General features: G+C 33.0%; 1 protein-coding gene across 2 annotated transcripts in view; it reads left to right on the forward strand.

Moving 5' to 3' along the window:
* Positions 1–921: 921 nt before the first annotated feature.
* RPS3 (40S ribosomal protein S3) overlaps positions 922–22,116 on the forward strand; it is a 45,932-nt gene continuing 24,737 nt past the window's right edge. Inside the window, exons 1-3 of one of the 2 annotated variants that reach the window (XM_051216166.1) lie at positions 922–1,011; positions 1,050–1,589; positions 1,661–4,000. In XM_051216166.1, coding sequence (XP_051066726.1) covers positions 1,430–1,589; positions 1,661–1,809 — 309 coding nt within the window. In that variant the 5' untranslated portion in view covers positions 922–1,011; positions 1,050–1,429 and the 3' untranslated portion in view covers positions 1,810–4,000. Of the gene's footprint in view, positions 1,012–1,049; positions 1,590–1,660; positions 21,401–22,116 lie in introns of those variants that run through there. The other variant, XM_051216164.1, reaches the window with a different exon arrangement.

The raw sequence follows: 22,116 nt of genomic DNA on the forward strand, positions 1-22,116 counted from the left end.
AAACTACGCGCAACTAGTTTTGTTCATTTCTGACTTTTAAACATGTCTAATATGTTCTCTGATGAATTATATTGAGACAAAAGTCATTTCTGAGAACTATGCGCACTTAAATCAACTCCTAATTCTTTACAAAAATAAACAGAGTTTACCTAGCTTTTCAAACTACCAAAAATGATAACCCACCAATTTCCGAAATCATGTAGATATTTACCTGTGTAATTTTTCTGTAAAACTCGAATCGTCTTTTTAACAATGCCTGGTGGTTTATGTAAAACTTCTCTTTTAGAAAGTCACTAGATCTATGTGAATTGGCAAATGCATATTTATATCTACTTGAGTGAACATTTACCCCATCGACCATGCAGTTCTAATACATCTGGTCTCAATCAAAAGACATTTAGCCGTGATCTTAATGTAATGACATATACTACCCCCAGAGAACTGTAGAAAAATTCTAATAACACTTGTCCATTAGCAATGTTGATGATCTCTGTCAAATGATTCGGGGCCGTATAACACAGTCCAATGATAGGTCGTGGTTTATTCATACAAAGCATATAAGTTGAAGGACTAAGAACGGAACTCAGTACTGGTCTCCTCAATGATCGTTTAAAATTTACTGCTTATATTTGTTGATGAAAACATACATATACCATTAATAACTACCTGGTTCAATTGAGGAAAAACAGATCAGCTAACCTCAATATTTAATAAGTCGTCAAAACGATGCTTCATCACTTAAACATTTTTTCGACAAAGGTTGAATCAGATTCATTGACATAATTAAGCTGTACGTAGGGAAACAATTTCAATAACATGTATATAAATCTACGTTATATCTGTGTTAATGCATCAAAAGCACTACTGTAAAAACATTGTATATTCATGTGTTTGTTCGTCCTCATGTTAATAATGCGCACCACAATTAACTTCGACGTGACGGCGCGAATCAGCAGAGCAAGTCGTGCTTGAAGAATGACGAATGTTCCGAAAATATCTCTCAAGCGGAAGGTTCGTTCGTTTCTCCATGTCTTTATTTACCGATAAAGTTTATAAAAGCTGGAGTGTTTAAGGCTGAATTGGATGAGTTCCTTAAACGTGAATTGGCTGACGATGGTTACAGTGGTTTTCAAGTTCGTGAAAGCCGTAAATACACGGAAGTCATCATATTAGCTACAAAAACCCAGAGTGTCCTTGGTGAGGGCTCACGCCGTATCCGAGAGCTCACCTCAGTCTTGCAAAAGCGCTTCGGATTTCCTGATGGTACCTTGGGACTGTTTGCCGAAAAGATGACTTTCCGTGGTTTAAGCGCTATTGCACAGGCGGAATCGCTTAGATACAAACTGACATACGGGTTGCCTGTACGGAAGTAAGTGTGCATCTTTACACAGACTTTTGTAGAGCATGCTATGGTATACTCCGATTCATCATGGAATCTGGAGCGAGAGGTGCTGAAGTGATCGTTTCTGGTAAAATTAAGGGTCAGAGAGCTAAAGCTATGAAGTTTTGTGATGGACTCATGATCCATTCTGGAGATCCAGTTAACAATTACATTGACAAGGCCGTACGTCATGTTCAGCTTCCACAAGGTAAGTCTTAAGAGTAGTATTAGCTGTTAAGTAGACGAGAAGAGGTCTTACTGATCTATGTTTTTCTTTAGGTATACTAGGAATCAAAGTCAAAATTATGTTGGATCACGATAGTTCCGGCAAAAAAGGTCCACGGAAACCTTTGCCTGACACCGTCACAATTTTGGCCGCTAAAGAAGAAGTTTTACCAACTGCTCCATATTCTGAAAACAAAATGTAATTAATTTCACAATAAAGCTTGTAGTGGATGCTTTTGCTGTTCTGTAACATTCGCTAGTCGTCTCATTCGATTTTACATCCCCCGAATATTTTAAGGTTACTGTTTATTGTAAAAATGCTCAGCTGATAAAATTTTGTTTATTGTCTTTAATGCCCAACGAAAGCATATGAAATTCCACCGAATGGTGCCGTAAATATTCACACACGTATGTATATAAACATTATACAAGATTAACATATTTGTTTTTTCAATCAGCTTGGAGAATGTGTCTCAAATTGTTAGGTTTGTCCTTAGTAGATTATGTTCATGCGATACGTATCAGTTCTTGTATCTAGGACGTATAACTCAGTGTTAAAACAAGTACGAATGGACGGCCATGCATAATGTATTATGTTCCAGGTTGTTATTCGCAACATATGACTGTAAAACTGGCTTACTATTTATTGCACATTAGTTACCACTGTCCATTTAAAGGTCGATTCGCCGTGCAGCTTTCTTGTATTTGCTAACTTCTCATTATTTAGAACTATTGCTTTTTGTTATGTATAAGTGCTAATATATAAGGTATTGATGGACACAGGACCACAAGTATATTATATCTACTCATGAAGTGTGCTGTTAGTAGACTAACATTTTGTAGTGTGTATGCTGTCGTGCAGAAACAACCCTGTGTTCTCTTGTTTAACTGGTCATGGTCACCAAAGACCATATCTTCACTTTAAATCTCTTACTACACATGAGGCTGATTTTATATGTATTTGATGAAACTATCGGTCGGTTATATTTTATTACGATGTGATGTTAGCTTCATTTCAGCAGTATTTTATGAGATTGAAAAAACATAAATTATATGCTTTATGTTGTTCATTAGTTACCAAAGTCCTGTAAGTATATGCCACTCTTATCACCAAAGAACTTGTTAGTACATTCGTGTAAACTTTTCTTAACGCTTGATAATGTCGAGTACTAATGATCTGTTATCAATGATGATTTCAAACCATTTTGTTAATAGTTAAATTGCGCTTCACATGCATGTTACTCTACAATCAGTAGCTAACATATAATAGATGTGGGCATCGATTACAATCTACTAATCTGTAAGCGAGTGTTCGTATCATCAGTCAGACCATACAATTCGAATCGAACAGTTAGAGCATTTCCTTTATTCTGCAAAGATTACCCATACTTTGTCCAAAATTACCGGATGTGTCGAGAAGTAACTTACCATCTCGGAGTTGCAATTTGGATCATCGGGATTCTTTGGAATCGAAGGCTTGCCCGCTAGTATAAACATATAAGATGTGTGGTACCATAAACCTAGCTTGACTGATAGGTCTAGTCGTAAACTGCAGTTAACTGACTCCTAAGTGCAATAGATCACGAGACATGTGTGAATTACGATTGATTGTCCCCTATCGATGGGATACTTTTGAGTTCATCCTCAAAAATATATAGTTCTATGAATCGAAGTACGGTTTGATTTACTTCTAATTGCTTGACCGAAAGAAGGTTATGAGATTACTCCGTGTTACTTGGTGCACTCAGGTTTGTTATTTGTCGTTTAGACCCATCAGAAGTCTTTCTCGATAGAACCACAGCTCTTGAGAATTAACAGTTTTGGGCTAGTGTGGTAATGAGCATCTCGTGGTTGTATGTGGTAGAATCTTGTGATTTGCATATTAGTCCTACTTAATTCTGAATAGTTCCCTGAGTGAAAGCGTAACAGAATTAGTACATTAGTTGCTGTTACTACTTATTCTATTACTTAGTGTAAATAAACTACATTTCAGTCTGTAATTTGTTCCTACAGTTCGTAAGGAAAACGTTGAAAAGTTACGAACCAAAATCTGTGTACAAATACTTTATCAAGGTTATAGAAGATCGTCGGTTAACTGGTTGCAATTGCTAATTTTCATTAAACCCAGATATGATATTCGTTAGCTGGGACAGTGTTTCTGTTTTCATGTGTCCATTATGCTGAATAGAGGTGTCCAAATTCTAATTTACATGAATCCAAGGAGGCTCATTTTCGGATGTTTTTTGTCGAGAAAGTATTTCTGTCCGACAATGTGACACCAAGGTGCTATCGACGTAAAATATTCACTCTTAGTCCTCAAGCGTGGAGTCATACCAAGTTAAGTCGGTGTGATATCTTAATTTACCACATCGGCGAACACAATAGCTAACTAAAGTAGGTCAATTTTAAGTTTATTGGTACCTTACCAATTATAAATATCACATTAGTTTTGTTAGTTGGTAAAGACATTATTAAGTATAATGCTATTTATTTTCATAAATTATATTGCTGACTTTAATTTCTTAAGTCAGTATCATGGAGTTCGCTCTTCACCTCTAGTAATTATTAAGTTGGTAACTAGTGCCAATGTAATATATTAGGTGTATTGATTGCTAAAAGTGTTGAAGTATACATTCGTCCTTTAAACTTATCTCAACCAAATATAGTTGGAAATCATTGCTTTATTATTTATTACTACCATAGAGAATATTATTTGAAAGGTTTGAAGACTCATATACATCACAATAATAACTCAGTTCATCCCCATGTATGTGGTTTTGTCGGATTGTTGATGAATCATTGTGTTATTCGTAATTTAGATTTTTTCAAGAATAGGCTGGACGAGTTAATTAGCATCTTTTTTATTCGGCTTTTATTTGGAATACTATTTATGCTTATACTCGTTTACTCTTCCTTCATTGTCGTAAGATTCGGGGTAGTGTGGCTCAAAATCGGTCACTGACGCAGGTTCGTCCACTCCTGGTATTTTCTAAGCACCGAGTGAGATAATCTCCCGTTACTTGATTTTTTCTATACCCACTCTTTTCTACTATAGAATTTATCTAGCTATCCTGATGTGATGTAGCAACCTGAACTGACACACAAGTGTCAGATTCTAAGTTTCGCATAATTAAACTGGCTTCGTTCTCATAACCTGAAGTCTGTTTGTCATTACTTAAAAGTGGTCAATCGAAGGTAATCAATCCTTAAAAGAATCTTTTATACCTAGTCAGTGTCCTGCTACACTATTCTGTAATTATTCACAACAACTTCATTCATGTCTATTGGCACTGTCAGTATGAAGATGACAAGTACATTGAGTGCATATTCGACGACTGGAAGTAGACAAAAGAAACCCCCAAATTTTCATGCTATTTGGTCCTCTTCACAAGGCTCAATTGTAACCTTGAGGGTAGTGATACTTTTTAGTGGGTTTGAATTCGCATCATCCAGCTTCACAGTTTGAGGCGTTACTACCGAGGTATTCGGGTCTCAAATAAATTGTAAGGTCGAGACATTTATAATTGACTAACCACGAAGTAGTGACCAACATCATGTCTAATTCTTACAATTTGCTAATCGACAGAATTCTATCAACACTAAAGGATTATTCAAATGTAATACTAGTCACTACTCAGTGATAAATCAGTTGTATATGTCGGGTACATATTGTAAATTAATGCTACCCAATCCATCAATTAATGTGAAGCTTCTATCTAGTTAAACATTTTTGTATTATAATCTCTCATTGATGAATATTATTTTTTTTAAACTGTCAGTTGTAGATATTAAGTTTTTGTTTTATATTATATGACATACTGTAAATATTAATCCGCCGTCAGTAAAAAGATCGGCGTAAGAACAGGATACGTTATAAGTATATTGTCTAATACTATTTAATAACTCTCGAAATCCATGCAATTTGTGACTGACTGGTTTGGTCATCGGCGTTTGCTACTAATAAGTAATATATTTCATTTTACAAAATAAATAAGCCATTTGAAATTCTAAAAGGCAACGCAAATGTTATTAAGTTGTAATTACACTTATCTCAGTTGTGTAGAAATTACTTTCGTACAAATTCTCACCAGTATGTCAAATACATATACATTAATAATTACTAGAGTTGAAATTATGTTTGAACTTCATATCAAAATATACCTTAATTTCAGAAATATTTGATGTATTTTATCACAATTATTTTATTTTTTGTATATTAGAACAACTCCCAGGTTGTGATGATGATAATACATTCTTATAGCCTGACTTTTTTGTCCCTGACCTCCATAAAAAAGTCTCTTACCATTCCCCGGTTCAGAAGGAAGATTCACAATTATTTAGGATGCTATAGTAAAGTAATAATTGTACGTTTAGTGTCTGGCAGGGTCCCTGTTGAGTTAGCTGACTTGTATGTTTTTGCACTTCACAGACTTTGTAATAAACTGAAGTATTTACTTCTAATTCTGTAGCTTAGAGAGAGCTTGTATGATAATTCATTAATGCGAAACCGACTATTAATCTAACGAGAGTAGTTATTGTCTTTATTCTCATTGCGTTCATGTGTATCACCCTTCAATGACAAATCAAAAAGCAGCTATGTACATTATTTTATTACGTATTATATAGCAACACTTACACCGTACTCTTATTTTTTCCTTAAATTTACACGTTTTCATATGTATATTTCACTAAAACCATCCGCATATTTTCCCTCAGTATTTGTTTTATGGGCGAATCAGATGATAAAAATCCTCATAATATTAAAATTAACATAGATGGTCTAGATATAAATTTGGACACTACCAATCATTTTTTTCACATTTCCAAGGTCCTTTATTTATTCTCTCCTGTGTTTAATTTCGGTCCACAAAAGCATGCTTGCCTCGTATTTTGCTAACCCATCTTTTACTTCATCTAGTCCATAGACCGTTCTAGGCTTAAGGCTGACTAGATGGATCACAATTTGTTTATTGTTTAGATTATGTGGCAAATGAAAAAGGTGACTCATCGTTTCCTGATTGGTCTAAAGAATTATATTTCAAAAAGTATAATATTTCTACCCCCATTCATTATAACAGGTCAATTTGTTAGGCCTTGCAACCCATTCACATTGGCTTGTTTGTAAGCCTTGGCTTTACTCTATAGATAACTCGGGAATATCGGTTGTTTAAGGGAGAAATTACAGCTATTTGCCTTCTACATTTATGTAATGTCGTTGTTTTAAAACTCTAGTCACATCGCGTGAAGTAAATGCAGTTGGTTAGACGATATGGCATCATCGATAAGTGTAAAAATATCCGCAATACAGAAGGTTAATCACGATACTAGCGTCCCTGACTTCGTCATTGGATGATCTATTTTAAGTCCCTAAAATTGAGTCAGTATCTTGAGGATCAGAGATACGTTTAGCTGAGAAGTACCAATCCATATGAAAACCCAGAATCGGCTTCTTGTTAGTATCCTCCAACCATTCTTAATTAATTAATAGAACGATCGTCCAGTAATTGAAGTACTCCACTTTTTAACTTGTCTAACGTCTTCCGTCTATAATTCTGTTTGAATAATTGGTTTGTGTCACTACCCTTCATACAAAAGTCTAGCTGAAAGACAAGCACATATGTATGTACTTGATGAGTTACTTCTATTTTCATTAATTAACAGGAAATTTTACACATTCATTAAATTTCGTACTATGACTCAATACTGTTTTAGACGTTTAATTTGATCATAACAATCAGTCCACATATTATTAAATAAAACTCAGTCCAGGTTTACATTTATTTTCCAACAGATTCATTTCAAATAGTAATACGGCTATTATGTCCAGATCAATGATTAATGCGATATTTTTGTAATGATGAACAAAATTGGATTTTGTAATTCCTTAGCTTTTTGTTTTCTCGTTTAAATCTTTCTCATAATCTAACGATTTCCTTTCAGTCTCAATCTTTCATTATTGTCGTTGTAATGGGAAAATTCAATCTGGGGATTGATGTTATCCCTTGTAGTCGAATTATTGTTAATACCTTGGTGTTTATGTCTGGTGTGTGCGTGTGTTATACTTGTATCCTGTAGTAATGTCATATACGATTTTTTTGTATTTCAGACTATTCATTCTCTGTCTAACGTATGATATGATATGGTTATTATTTTTAATTTATAATATGTAGATGCATGACTCAGGCTTTATATTAGTCATGTGATTTTGACAGTTGCTCCTGTTCTAGCAAATATTGTAGGAAGTTGTGTGTATTTATTTTTTCGAGAAAAAACAACTAATCAGTTGATTTTTCTCTTGTATTTAGAATTATTTTGACATCTTTCTACCCCTACTGCATATATAATTAAATATAGTACAAATTGCAAAAATGCAACAACTAACTAATTTGTTTAATACAGAAATACAAGAAACGAGTGTTATATTTTTGCTGAAATATCAACACTTATGAATTCATGTTAATCGATAATGATATCACAATATGGATCAATAAATATGATCTAGTTGAGGTAATTGTATTCTTCTAAATTCCATCAATACTTGGAATTAAATAAAATCTGAGGTACTGGCTGGTTGAAGGTAGCCAACAGGATGCTCGAACTTTAGGAGGTATTTTACTGGTTGGCACTCTATAGCATGATGTACTTACCATCTTAGTGGTATTGACGCTTCTCATATGATTCAATTTATAATCACTTTATTCAGTTAGTCCTAATCAACGAACACCCTATCACAAATTTATTTATTTATTTGAACACATAAATATTGGTACAAAGGGCACCGAATACGTATGCGTCACACAAGTCAGTTGATTTTTGTGTGGGCTGTGATACTGCCCAGGTGCTCAAACCGAAGTAGGTAGTTTTCTTAGGGGACCACACCCGGAGCCTTTGACCTAAACGTCTGATCCACAAGGTAGTAGAGCAACGTGAGCAGATGCAATCCCATGGTAGCCGGTTACCAATCATTGGTTCATACTCCATTTGTTCTCTCAGGATACTGGAACCCATGTGGACCATTGGTTTTGAATGAGGGTTTTTCAACTGCCCTAGGTGGACTCTCCATATCCACCAACCCGGTTAAAATGCCGGACATTCGCTTTTCTTCCTCTTGATTTCGTAAACAACACCCCTTCCACGAGAAGGCAGTGTCCTGACCGTCTGAAGCGACAAAGATTTACAATCTGATCATTTTCTCTGACCAATATTCAATCTTAATTCGCTATAACATTGAACTAGTATATACCCTGTAGTTTGCTAATATTTATAAATGTTAAATAATTCTTTGTGTTTCTCTAAAGTAAATAACTAAATTTTACTTCTCACATTGAATAATGTTCACTCCAGCTCGATATCTATGTTTTTATATATGGTTAATATAATCAATAATGTTGGAAATAAAAGTGTCCGCCTGAATTTTAGTTATCTGAAGTGATTTAATCCAAATTATTATAATACTATATTATTAAGTACAATACATATATGACATCATCTTTGGGTTCATTCTTTTCTTTACGCAACTTATGGAACGTGTTATCTATTTATTTTATTCAATCTGTTTAAATAATTGTCATTTACACAATGATAGAATAGGCATAGTCATAGTGATAGCAAGTTATTTCCTACTAAGCGTAAACACTAACTGATATCGTCAATAAAAGATTCTCTCTTCATATTTTAGGCTTGCTGTGTGTTTTTTCTTAACAAGGTAACTAAAAAAAGATGTTTAAGCACATAAGTTTACAGTAATTATCTTCTTAAATTGTAACTAATTTATTTTTATACACTAACATGTGTTGTTATACTCGCAGTGAAATTGAGTGAGTACGTATGCTGAACACATCATTTTATAACTTATAATTCTCTATAGATATGTTCACGCATAGCATAAATAATTTTTAATCATAATTCTTTGTTACATATTTAAAAGTTTATTTGATTATAAGTAACTAAAATTGATATATTGTGACCGATAAAAATAAATTGTTAGTTTATAGACTCGAATGTTAACCGAACTTGTACCGAAGAGCTAAAGACGTCGCTGATCAACTGTTTCAGCTAACTACTGTCAATGCATGATTGTAACCTAACTTTAAATTGAGCGTATATATAATAGCTTAGTCACACGTTAGTTTTCAGAATGTAATCAGTTTATTGGATTAGTATATACTAATCCACACAATTTAAATATTAAAGTTTTTTATATGATAATAATTACAATAATTTAGCATTATTTTGTATATATTTATGCATTTATTTCATTCATTATTGTACTACTACTGGTTAATATCAGGCGTTGTTATTGTTTTGCTTTATCTATCACTAATATAAAAAAAGTTTAGACTTGACAACAGAATTACGGACAGTAAATTTCTTAACATTAACATATAATTTATTAATATGTATATTATTCACTTAATAGATAGATAATCAATATAAGATATCATCTAATGGAAAAGAGATCAGATTGTGTTATCTCATACGATTTCATTTTTAATGAGTATAAAAATATGGAATGAAAATAGTAAATATTGATTAATTCACAACGAATATATTATTATAATGAATAGCCATGTTATTTTATTCTGTTCTAATGATCACCAATCTGTTTATCAATGATTAACTGCTAGAATTTATTATCATTATTATTACATAAGAACAGAAATTGAACAATCAAAACGAAATCCATAGATTGTTGTAGGGTTAATACAATTAAAACCCAATCATTAAACAGTTACTAACTGATCATATGCATTATTTTGATTATTCCTCAGAACTAATCGAATTCTATTGACCAAATCTGTTATATGACAGAACATTATAATGAACTGTTTTATATTAGAAGAAATAATCATATTGTGAAATTATCCAGTCATCAATGTAATACTGATGTAAGTTAGTAGTGAAAATTAACTTCTAATTAAATGATATCTCAATAGAAATACCTCACTTAATAGTGATAATTCTGTGCTCACTATTGACTAGTCTTTAGATGAAGGACGTGATCTGTGAAGTCGACGAAATTCCTAATGTAATTGTAACTCACTAATGAAATGAGATCAGAATTGAACTAAATCAAGGAAACTTGAACCACTGAACTCCTGACTTCCTGGTTGGAAGATATCATTTTACCAGTGAAATTTTAAAGCTATGAGTGTGACCAAATCTGTATATAATATACCCTATTTACTTGTGTAGATCAATGTCATACAGCCATAGTCGCAATCAACTATCTTGTTAATACATGGTAAATTCCAATAAACCACTTGAAAAAAATTGTGTTATAGTTCAAATATCTGTCTAGGCCTTGAGAGCCAGAATAGTTTCGGATGCATTAGGGGTACATCTCAGCACCCATCTCTACTACGTCTAAATTCATCCGCCGCTTAACAATCGGACTTGACAACCATCAGTTAAGAAGAGCTACGAGGAAACTTTTTCTACCCTAATCCATGTATTAAGAATTCGAGATATACTTTCTTGAACTAGGAGTTGATTTGCCGATCAAAACCATAAATGCCAAATTATTTCTCAAGACTACCAAATCAAGTAAATTATTCACTTAACCCTGGTCAGTCACTACATATTTCTGAACACCTGTTAATACGCAAGAGTTGTTAATCTTATTCTTCTCAATTTAGCCTCCCACTCAGTCATTGTATTCTCTCTTTGAACAGTTATATCGATCAAATGTCGAATATGTATTAACTAAACCTCACATCAGTTCATCACGAATACATTAGACAGTCTTGAAGTGCAACTAAGATTCATATTCTAATTTAATGTTTTTATGTTAAAGTTATTCAATAGACATTTGTTCGCCTTGAATAATTTTCCCCTACTTATAAATAATCAACATTCTACTGTACCACTTATACGTTTTATAATACATAGTTAATTTGAGTTGTATATTATTACCTAATACATATATCAATAACATTTTAATTATTCACTTTTAATTTACATAAATTTTAACTCAACATACAATAAATTATCAATTTAGGTGTTTGATAAATAAATTTATACATAGTATAAAAATTAGTTTCCCTTTCATCTTGAATGTCGGTAAACTAGAACAATAAAGAAAAGCCCAGACGACACTTGAAAAACTTCTCGTTTTCAACAGTACATACTTTTTACAACACATAATGATCAAAGTAAGGATTTTGAAGATCTACCAGTTACCATGATCGGTAATCTTACAGTCTATATTTTTAAATTCAGTCAATCTGTAATCCAACATAATCATCATTCAATTTTATCATTGAGTTAGTGCCTCATCTATTAACTCAATCAGTTAGAGGTTCTGATAATACATTATTATTACTATTGGCAAGAATAGTCTGCTTTAGGATTAAAAAGAAATTAAATGCGAACCATGAGTAACTCAGAAACTATGTAAAATTAATACATGCATCCGATTCCCAGTAATATTTTTAGCAATAGATCCCCAGTTTCGTCTTCCCATGGCTTCTTCACTCTCTAAAAGTTAGGTTAGAAATTTCAAGATTATCCTCAACTTCAGCAGTATGATTTTTTTTAACCATATTAATTTAATGCTCATAGCATATCATATCAAGAGAAATATTCAAATGCCTGAAAAACCATTAAAACACTTATTGATTTCAGTCTTCAATGGTCTCAAAACATATTAACTGTAGATAGTCTTGTTCTAGTAAATAGTTATTCATTTGTCAAGTTGACATTATTGTTTATTCAAATGAATAATAATAAGAAAAATGTTGTCTTTATTCCTTCCAGAATCATTTAAGTTATTTCCGCTGGTAGATTAGATGAATTAAACAAATTGATTACAAAATTTTTTTTAATAAATTCATGTAGTCATTGATAAATCATGTTGAATTGATTTCCATGAACTGATCAAAGTGAGAACACCATTGAAAAATTGGAAGCACTAGACGATTATTTCACTGGCAGTGCACCTTAAATCGGTTCACGAAATTCAATAATCTCCAAAATCCTGTACGGATAATCATAGTTGATTAACTAAGTTTCTGATTACGTAATACTGTCGGATTGTTGAAATTTAATCGATAGAATGAGATTTAACCATGTTGACAATGTATTACTTGTGACAGTCAGTTGTTTAAATCAACTTAAGTCATGCATTAGTGCCTAATGTTACACTTCTCCTTTTTTAAGTCTGTCAGTTGTGTTCACTCTTTCAACTGTGTTTATAGTAGAATAGTCTTACCCTAAATTAATCTAATAATTCATTTATATTATTTCAGTCATTTACTGTTATACATTAACACTTTTTAGACTGTATTACACAAGTTGAAATAAATGTTTCCTTTAAATTAAACCGCTTGTTAATTATGTCAGCATCTATTCGTCTTCCTTGTTATTATTATTATTATTATTATTATTATTAATGATGAATATTTCTTAATCAAATGATAGTCAAGAATATTTTCTGTAATCACAAAGTGAATATAACTGAAGAACTATTAAACACTAAAGAGCATTGAATGATTATTTTAAGCAAGTCAAGAACCACTCATTACCAGTCCATGATATTGTAGATCCAGTTAGACTGATGGCCTCCAATTCTAATGGTGAGTGTGATGTTCAGTAATAAAGTTGGCATTCTACAGTTCATACTTTATAGATTTAGTCAGTTCAAACTAAAGCACTGACATCCCCTAATCTCATCGTCGGTTTACTTCGTCAAATTCAACTTAATATACTTCTACAAATCACATCTAACCAGACACTTTAGGAAAACCCTCTTGAAGTTAGCCATCAGTCTATTGTAAACAATTTTCTATTTTAAACCAAGTCAATAGATCGATCCTGCTTCGGTTTGGGCACCCGGGCAGTATCCCAGCCCTCACTTAGATCGAATGATTTATGTGGCGCATATCTATTTGGTGCCTCCTTGTGCTAATGTTTATATGTTTAAGTAAATTATAATAGATTAATATCATCAATTAATTAATAGTTATTACTTTGATTATTTCCTTAAATATAAAAATAGGTAGCGAACTTTTTGCATATACAAACTTATTCTATTGTTTTTTTTCTGAAATATATTTTGGAGTTTAATTACATGATGAATTAAATTCGATTATAAACCAGAGAGTACTGGATAGCTACTTAATCCTAGTAGATGACTCTTCAACAATATGGATACATACCCATCAGGTTCGAAATCGAACATAAGACTTCAGAGGAACCGTTTTGGTTTTAGAAACAACGGGTTGATATCCAATCAAGTAAATTTTCAACTCTAGTCAATTGGCAATATGATACAATCATTATTCGTTACCACACCTAGTGACTAAGTTAAGGATGTATATCGCTGAAGTGTCTAGCAGAGCTAGGTGGTGGCTAGCAGCGTACAAACTACTAGCTATCTGGACTCAGTAGCTAAGTGGATAGTGTGGTGACATTTAAAACGAATGGTACTGGGTTCTAGTCTCGGGGTGAACATCAACTCTAGGATGTAGGTACATTCAACTGACGACCTCCGAATATGATAGAACGTGTGTCCTCTATTCCATTGCTAGCCACTATATATCTGCTTAGAATGATTGATCTGTGTAGTAAATGAACGATATGTTTGTTATCAATGTCTGTGTATGATTATTCCATTCAGTGATTTCATACGTTGTTTTTCTTTTTTCTTTCAACTCATACTTTTTCCCAGATTTACTCAACTATGATTATTGATATAAGTTTGGCTTAATTATTATTATTATCACTATGTTACGCGTCAGTACTATAATTTATAGATGAACCAATAAGAAGTCAGATAGCGCTTCTTAAATTTCGGCACAAATAGATTCATTCATTCCCCTATAGTTGAACAACATTCTGGCATTATAGTTAATATCAGTTCATGATGAGAAGTTTAACTTCTAACACTGGATTCTAATCGTAATTCTTCACATTCATTTATAGTCCTACTTTAAACTTACTGATTAGTTGAAGTTTCTCAACGTTACTTTTGCATCGCTCAAAGGCCGTCGTTGTCTAGAAACAATAGTCACTCTGGTAGCTGCTATTGTTTAGTGTTTATGTTGTTGTCATGGCTGAACCATTTGAAGAGAAAATTATTCTTTCCATGCTGATCAATATTACTGTTTATTAGAAATCCTTTCAATTAAGCTAATTATGACAAGTTTCTGAAATAATGATCAACTGACCTTAAATATGTCTAGATTGAAACAGTTGCTACCATGAATGCTGAATGATGGTCATTTCATATCACATATTAATTGAAGTTGGAATTATGTTTCGTTAGATTGGAAACCATTTGTTTAACAATTAAGTGTATTCATCGCAAGACTTAAAGGTTTTAGGTTGGTGTATACTGCTGAAGAGTTCTATACTTACACACGATAGCTGCCCAATCCTAGTTTTTAATATTACAAACAGCTAAGATCAATTTGTGATGCTTATCAACATAGTTGTTCTTCCCTACCCCTGTTACCACTACTCTACATAAATCTAAAATTAATGCTTACCAAATGCACTGATCTTTGCAATATTATTTGATTGATATCATTTGATAATGTTGCTAAATGACAATTTAAATTCATAATACTGAACATTGATATTTTGCATGTCAATTCAGTCTTGTTAAACTTTTTTTCAAAGTACTTTTCTTGAATGCTTATTTGAGTTAATAAATATTGATGGATAATATACTAATCTCTTTAAATAAATTATGGATTAAATTTCTGAAAAGAAAACGAAGAATCAATATTTTGCGATAATAAATCAGTCTCAGGTTAACTTATAGTATGATTACTTTGTTCAAATCATAGGAATTTTAATCAGTTACTTAGTTAAAACTAGTAGACGATTGGACATATTTTATGAATTTTTGACCTTAATATAGAAGTTTTTCAATCTGTTTGATGGTACGGCGGTTCATGTCTAACCAAAATGTACTTTATATGCTAAGAGAGCATGAAGAGTAAAGTGAGTGACGAAAGTTGGAAAAGCTGAGTCGATGACCCAACAGGCTCACACAATGCACTTACATTCATCAAGGAAAACAATAAACAACATTGAATAATAACACAAGCCTCAGATTAAGACAATGTTGAAATCGAGACTAGAAGCACATATTGTGAAGTCCTTAAGCCGCTACAGATGGCAATTTTCACAAGGGTAATTTCTCATAAATTTAATGAAATATCATGACAGCAATTTACAACATGATCTTAAGTATACGATTTGACAATGTTTCAAACTGTCAGCGAAATTAGGCAAAATTGTTGAATGTCACTACTGCATCGTAATTTTCCTCATAAGTAGCATTCTAAGAACAATCATAGAGGAAGTACATGATGATGATGTAAATCAGATTGTGAGTGAAAAAACCTTGGTATCATTAAGTATTTCGTTTTACTGTGTGGCAGCATGAAGTCTACGTGAATCTAACTTAATCAATTGGTGATAAGCAACTGAAATTATTGTGTGCTTCATATTATCAAAGTGAGAACTACATTTTCAAAAACTGGAAACAACCTATATTTTTACTCTTGATTATGGTAAATCGTTGAAAGTAGTCAAGAGATTGTTTGACAGTTGTTATCATTATGTTCATTTAAAGTAACTTACAATAATTCATGTCAATCTCGACCATATAGTCGTAACAGTTCTAATTCATACTCTTGCACTGGTAAGTTCTACATTAGTATTATAAAAACTCTCCAGCCATTGCCTTTAATTTGATGTTTAACAAGTTTGTATTAGAATAGTCTTATTGTTGTTTCTGAGTGAACACACATTCGTTGATAAAGGTATTTGAGTGATTTAAATTAACTCTTTGTGAATGTTTACCCCGATAAATATATTTTTGAGAATAGTACCGAGTGAAAATGATATTAATATTGTTATAATAATCCAATGAGAAGGTTTTCAGAACTATGCACTGAACACATGTCTAAATGAGTTCGTAAAAACAAATCAACTCGAGTGGTTCAATAATATTACAGGATAAAATATATCTTCGTCCATTCCGAAACATTTGATTGTGACCGGTTATAGGGTTGATATTAAGTCAGTCTTTATGGTGTTGTGTAAAAACGTTAAAGGACGTATATTAAAGGTTTATTGAAGCCTTGGGTATACGAAAACTGAAACCCCTTTTATGTGTTCATAAACAGTGTGTACTTATCCTTAATCTTTAATGATACTAGTGACTTATTATTCAGATTGGTTTTCACATTGTATACTTTATTATTAGTACTGTCTGTGTTTCTTTTTATATCCTAATTTGCCTAGTTAACCATTTATTTTTTCAGAATATAATGTCCCATGCATATGTGTGATCACAATGTTTGAAATGCATTGTAAAAATGTACCATATAGTTCTCATAGCCTTCGTCTTCTCATTGTACTATCCAAATTTGTCAAAGGAATTAACTGTTTTAAAAACTAATAATATTCGTGATCCTAGAATCTATAGGTCAATAAATTCTATTTCTACATGTTTAGTAACATTCAGCTAAACAAAGGAAAGGAAATTTATTTACATTTCGTTTTACACTATATTTCAAAAGAATAAATGTTAGTACACAGCAAAGATTGATTAATTATTGATGATTAAATACATATATTGTTTATTATTATTATTTTACAAGCGTTTATAATGACCCCCTTTCTAGAAATTCGCTAATACAGAAATGACGAAAGTCTATTTATCATTAGTTTATCGACCATCACATATTATTGTTGTGTAACCGAGTACATTTCAATTAATTGATCGAATTATTAACAATTGGCCAATTTAATTATTAAAATAATTTTTTAACCATTTGCTAAAGTTTATTGATTTTATTTCTGAGCATTATTGCCATCAGTATTATTATTATTACTATTGTTATGAATAGTAGTAGTAGCAATAGTGCAATGTAAAATGTTATGAACATGTATATATGTTTATTGGAGTTGTGTACAATGAGCTGGATGACTTAGTCGTGAACTTTTCATTACCTTTCTAAACAAATTTTTTAAAACATCATAGACTATCATGACATTTAAAACGTTATATATTTGTAAGTTTCTCTAAGCTCCTGGCTAGAAAACTTAAGCTCTTGAGAAAATCAAGTCGTGAATGGTGAAGTTACTAACCGAAGGCATCAGATGATAGTTGCAGCGTATTGCAAGTTGACTGAAGTTGTAAAATGTTGTAAACTATCATATCTCATCTAAGTGGTCGGATAAAATTCATGCTTCTAGACATCGAAGCTTAGAACGAAGAGCGATTTTTGGGGTATTTACTGATTATTGGCTTCAAATTAACATGAAACAGCTGTCCAATTTACCTATGCTCAAGAAGGAGGATTCGAACTCATGAACCATATGACCAATGAGAAAATAGTTGTAGTATTGTCTATTTCTAACCCATAATGAAAAGGAGCATTTCCAGGCTTAAAGTCCTCTATATAAAATCTGTAAAATAGATTTAAAATGTACTCTTATGGGTTCATTGATTTGTTTTTATCGACGAAGATTTGGAGTCTAAAAGGAATGTATTTTCTGTAATTCCTTATTGGTCCGGAAGTATTTAATGAAGTTTAACATATGCAACATGATTAGGTACATCAAACTATTCTACAAATTTTCTATGGGGGACCTTTATCACACATTTTTTTGATTTAGAACTAAACATAACCAGTGTTAAAATGCTTTTCATTTCTTTTTTTGCCTCATGTTTCGTGGGTTCGAACCCCCACCTTTTCAGGCAATGCGCTGTATCCTAATTACTACCTACCATGGTTATTATATTTCGTTCAGAGAAAAGCCTACTACAATTATTCTTATTTATAGTTCACTATGTTTTGCTTGTTCACAAATGCATCTTAGTGTTAGATTCAAATGTCACAGAGAATTTTTAATTTCCCTCATAACGTTATTATGAAGGGTGATGATATGTCATGTTTAGTCAGTAAGGTCAGAATTAGATGAACGAAATTTACCTCTCTTACCCAAGTGTGTGTGTGTGCGTAAAACGCGCAACTAAACTGTGGGTTTATTTGTTCTATTTTATCATGTATGCAAATGCTTACATGCACATACATATTAAACTTAAATACAAAGCTTTGTTTGGCTTTACGAGTAAAGGCTTACAGTACTGATCAAGTTTTCGCAAATCGGTTAAATTTTTTTCATATCTCCACTATTTATTTATAGCGCGTCTATCAATTTTTATTTTACTGCAGATAAGTTGATACAACTGATCATTGTACTTATACACATTGATGCCAAAAGCGAACATGCGCGAAATATTTCAGTTTGTCTGCATAGACAAAATATTGATTCATACTTTGCGTTATGTCAACCTCCCCCCCACTAAATTAATAGTAAGAGACGTATCTTAGCTTAATAGGCTTCTAGCGGAGGCTTTCAACTGCCAATGTAAAAATGACCTAGACAATGTGGGTCAGGAATGTAGGCTTTAAATACACTATCTTACTCTCCCCCAGTTGGTAGATCAATGAAAAGGCTTAGCTGAATGCGAAGGTCAAATCGACCCCCAGCTTTTTGACATCCGTTGTGATAGAGAGTGTCGCTTGTATACTATATTATCAACCAATCATGAAATAGCAATGAGAATTTTGGTTGGTCTATTCTCAATCCACCCTGCCTGTTATTCAAGGCTAATAGTATATTAATGTGTTAGGTATATGCGTTCGCTAGGTGTGGTCAGTATTACGATGTGTTTGTGTAGTATATGTTTATTTAATTTCATTAAATGAAATAGATAAACACACCAACGCACGGACAATTGTTTGGTTGTCGTACATACATCTTAATGCATGATCTAATACCACCCTGTCTAGCTTGACTCTCATTCGTTAGGTCATAGAATGAGCGAATACGTATCTCTTCCACTTATTTAATTTAATCGCGTTGTATGCGTCGGTTGTACGTTTAGACTACGATTTGGATTATTACATTGTATTAATCAACCAGATTTTGGGGTTTCTCTAGTATTTCACTATTCTGGTTTGCTGCATGTCATTTAGCCCCACTAATTTGACACAGTTTCCAGCTATGTTAGCAACCGCACAAACTGGAGGTCCGACCGCGTTTGTTGCAATTAACAACATGTTTCCTGCCTCTCCATCTTCGTTGCCAAATTCTCCAGGAACAATATTGTCAATGCCAACAAATATGATGCCTTCAAATATTAGTTCAACGCAAACGTTAAACCCAGGATCATTTCTACTGCCACCTACTAACTTCCCTCCAAATCCGGCAAACCTTACATGTACAGTTCCGCTTTCGAGTCCACCACAACTCCAGACACCGATTCTTCCATTCTTCGCACCTACTTCTGGTAATCTTATGTCATCCAACTCTTCATCTCTATCTATGCCATCACCATTCGGTACTCCCATGTCTCATTTTGTTCATCCAGGACATAATAATTCACTTTCCACGTTTTCTTCATCTGTGTCTACATCTGGGAACCCATCTACACTCCCTGTACCTTTATTTCCATCTAATAATCAGATATCATCTGGCATCTTGTCTTCTCAACCAATGATGCTACCTACACTTCCTGTAGCATTTAGTAATCAAGCTCAAACGAACTCTGTCAGTGTCTTACCTGTTCCCATAGGAATACCTCAATCCCTGCCATCTAACTCAATAACGGAGACAACAAATTCTTTTCTCGTATCATCCTCCAACTATACAACACCAATTTACACAGCAACCTTATTCCCTTTAAATAATCCTACTATTTTACCGATCACAACAGTTGCCACTCTGTCTTCCAATCCAAATGCAACCACTTATCTCCCATCAGTCAATGGTGATCATGCTTCGACATTATCGTTCAGAAATGAAAAACCTCTTGTTTCAGCCCCTGCAAAAGTTGGTAATGTTAGAAATCTACAGGCTTTAGAAGCAGTTGACTTTCATCGAGATGCCATTTTGGATGCTATTGATAAGTTGCGTGAACGAAAAGCTCGACCTGATTTTGAACGTATCTCTTGTCTCTTAAAAAGACATCAAAACATAAATTCAGAACAAACTCATTTATGCCTTCAACGTCTTGCTGATGCTGGAGCAGTTGTATGCGTCGATTACAAAGGTAATTTAAGCTATCGGAATCCATCAAAATGGCGTAAAACAGCAGCGACTTCCGGTACTGGTAATACTAATTTGCCTAGTGTAAGTCATAAACTAGTTGATGCTATTCGTAGTCTCATGGAAAGTAATTTGTCAAGTCAATCAACACAGTCATGTACTAATTTAATCCCATTTTCACAACCAGGACCAAATGGTGGTTACAGTCTTTTTCAAGTTGAACGAGCTTTACAATTTTTAAGTGATTTAAATGGTTCACCTAAATCAATACCGGAGTTAACCGGAGCAACTCTTCGTGTCTGTCTCGATCGTGAAGCTACTCATGGGAAACTGGCTAAAACATCAGATGGACGTTATATATTAGACGAGACAGGAGAACATAAAAAGGCCTATATGAATAATAGTAATATGCATACACCACTATTGTCTAATAAAAAGCTACTTCCACCAAATACTTCATCCGGTGCTTACCAAACCTCCAATGGATCATGCACTAAAGTGACTAGCAAATCCGGACCAACTGACCGTAATATTACACCTACACGACTTCATCCTCTAGCAGCTAAACAAACTCCTAACACCACTATTGGAAAACCTGTAAATTTATCGCTTACACCTAATTTTTCAATGCCTCCATTGAGTTCCGGTAGAAGAGGACGTCCACCGGGTTCAAAAGCTAAGAAAATTTCTAGTGAGATAAATTCATGTGAAAAAGTAAGCGATTGTTATACTCATATTTACTTATTTCGTTGAGCAATAGTTAGCCTAGTCGTTTGTTTATTTTTACCATTGTTATCCTTTTGTCTCATTAGTAGGTTGTCTATTTTAGCTCAAAGGTTCATGCTTAGCCAATCGTAATCTCTTTAGCTAAATATATATATATATATATATATATATATATATATATATATATATCTGTCTTGGTGTGATAGACATGTAACCACTGTCCCTTATTCTGTTACTTTATTTCGCAGTCAAAGGAATTTATCTGCTGTTAGATGTTTATATCCCATATTATCGCTGTACATATCTTGTATAACATTGTCGTATGCCATCATCATTGTAACTGTGATTAGGTCTATGATAAGATCATCAGCCTTTAATTTTTCTTACTGAGTCAACATGGGTTTTATTCTATTACAATCGGTCGCCATCTTATATTAGGTTATGTGAAATTATTAGCGATTAAATTTAGTATCAAATTTTGCTCGGTAGAAAACATGAACATTGTCTTCGTATTTTCGAATCGACAGACAGTATATGATATTTGTCATTATTACTATACACAAACTGAATAATTAATTGATCTTCATCTAAATGATGTATTCTTAATGCACAAGTTACTGATGTTCATCATCACTGCGCATTTGTTTTGTACAGTTTTGAATTAGATTGTATTGTGATTGATGTAACAAAAAATAATTACTCTT

Source organism: Schistosoma haematobium, chromosome 4 (genome assembly GCF_000699445.3).
Source record: "Schistosoma haematobium chromosome 4, whole genome shotgun sequence".
Lineage (NCBI taxonomy): Eukaryota > Metazoa > Platyhelminthes > Trematoda > Strigeidida > Schistosomatidae > Schistosoma > Schistosoma haematobium.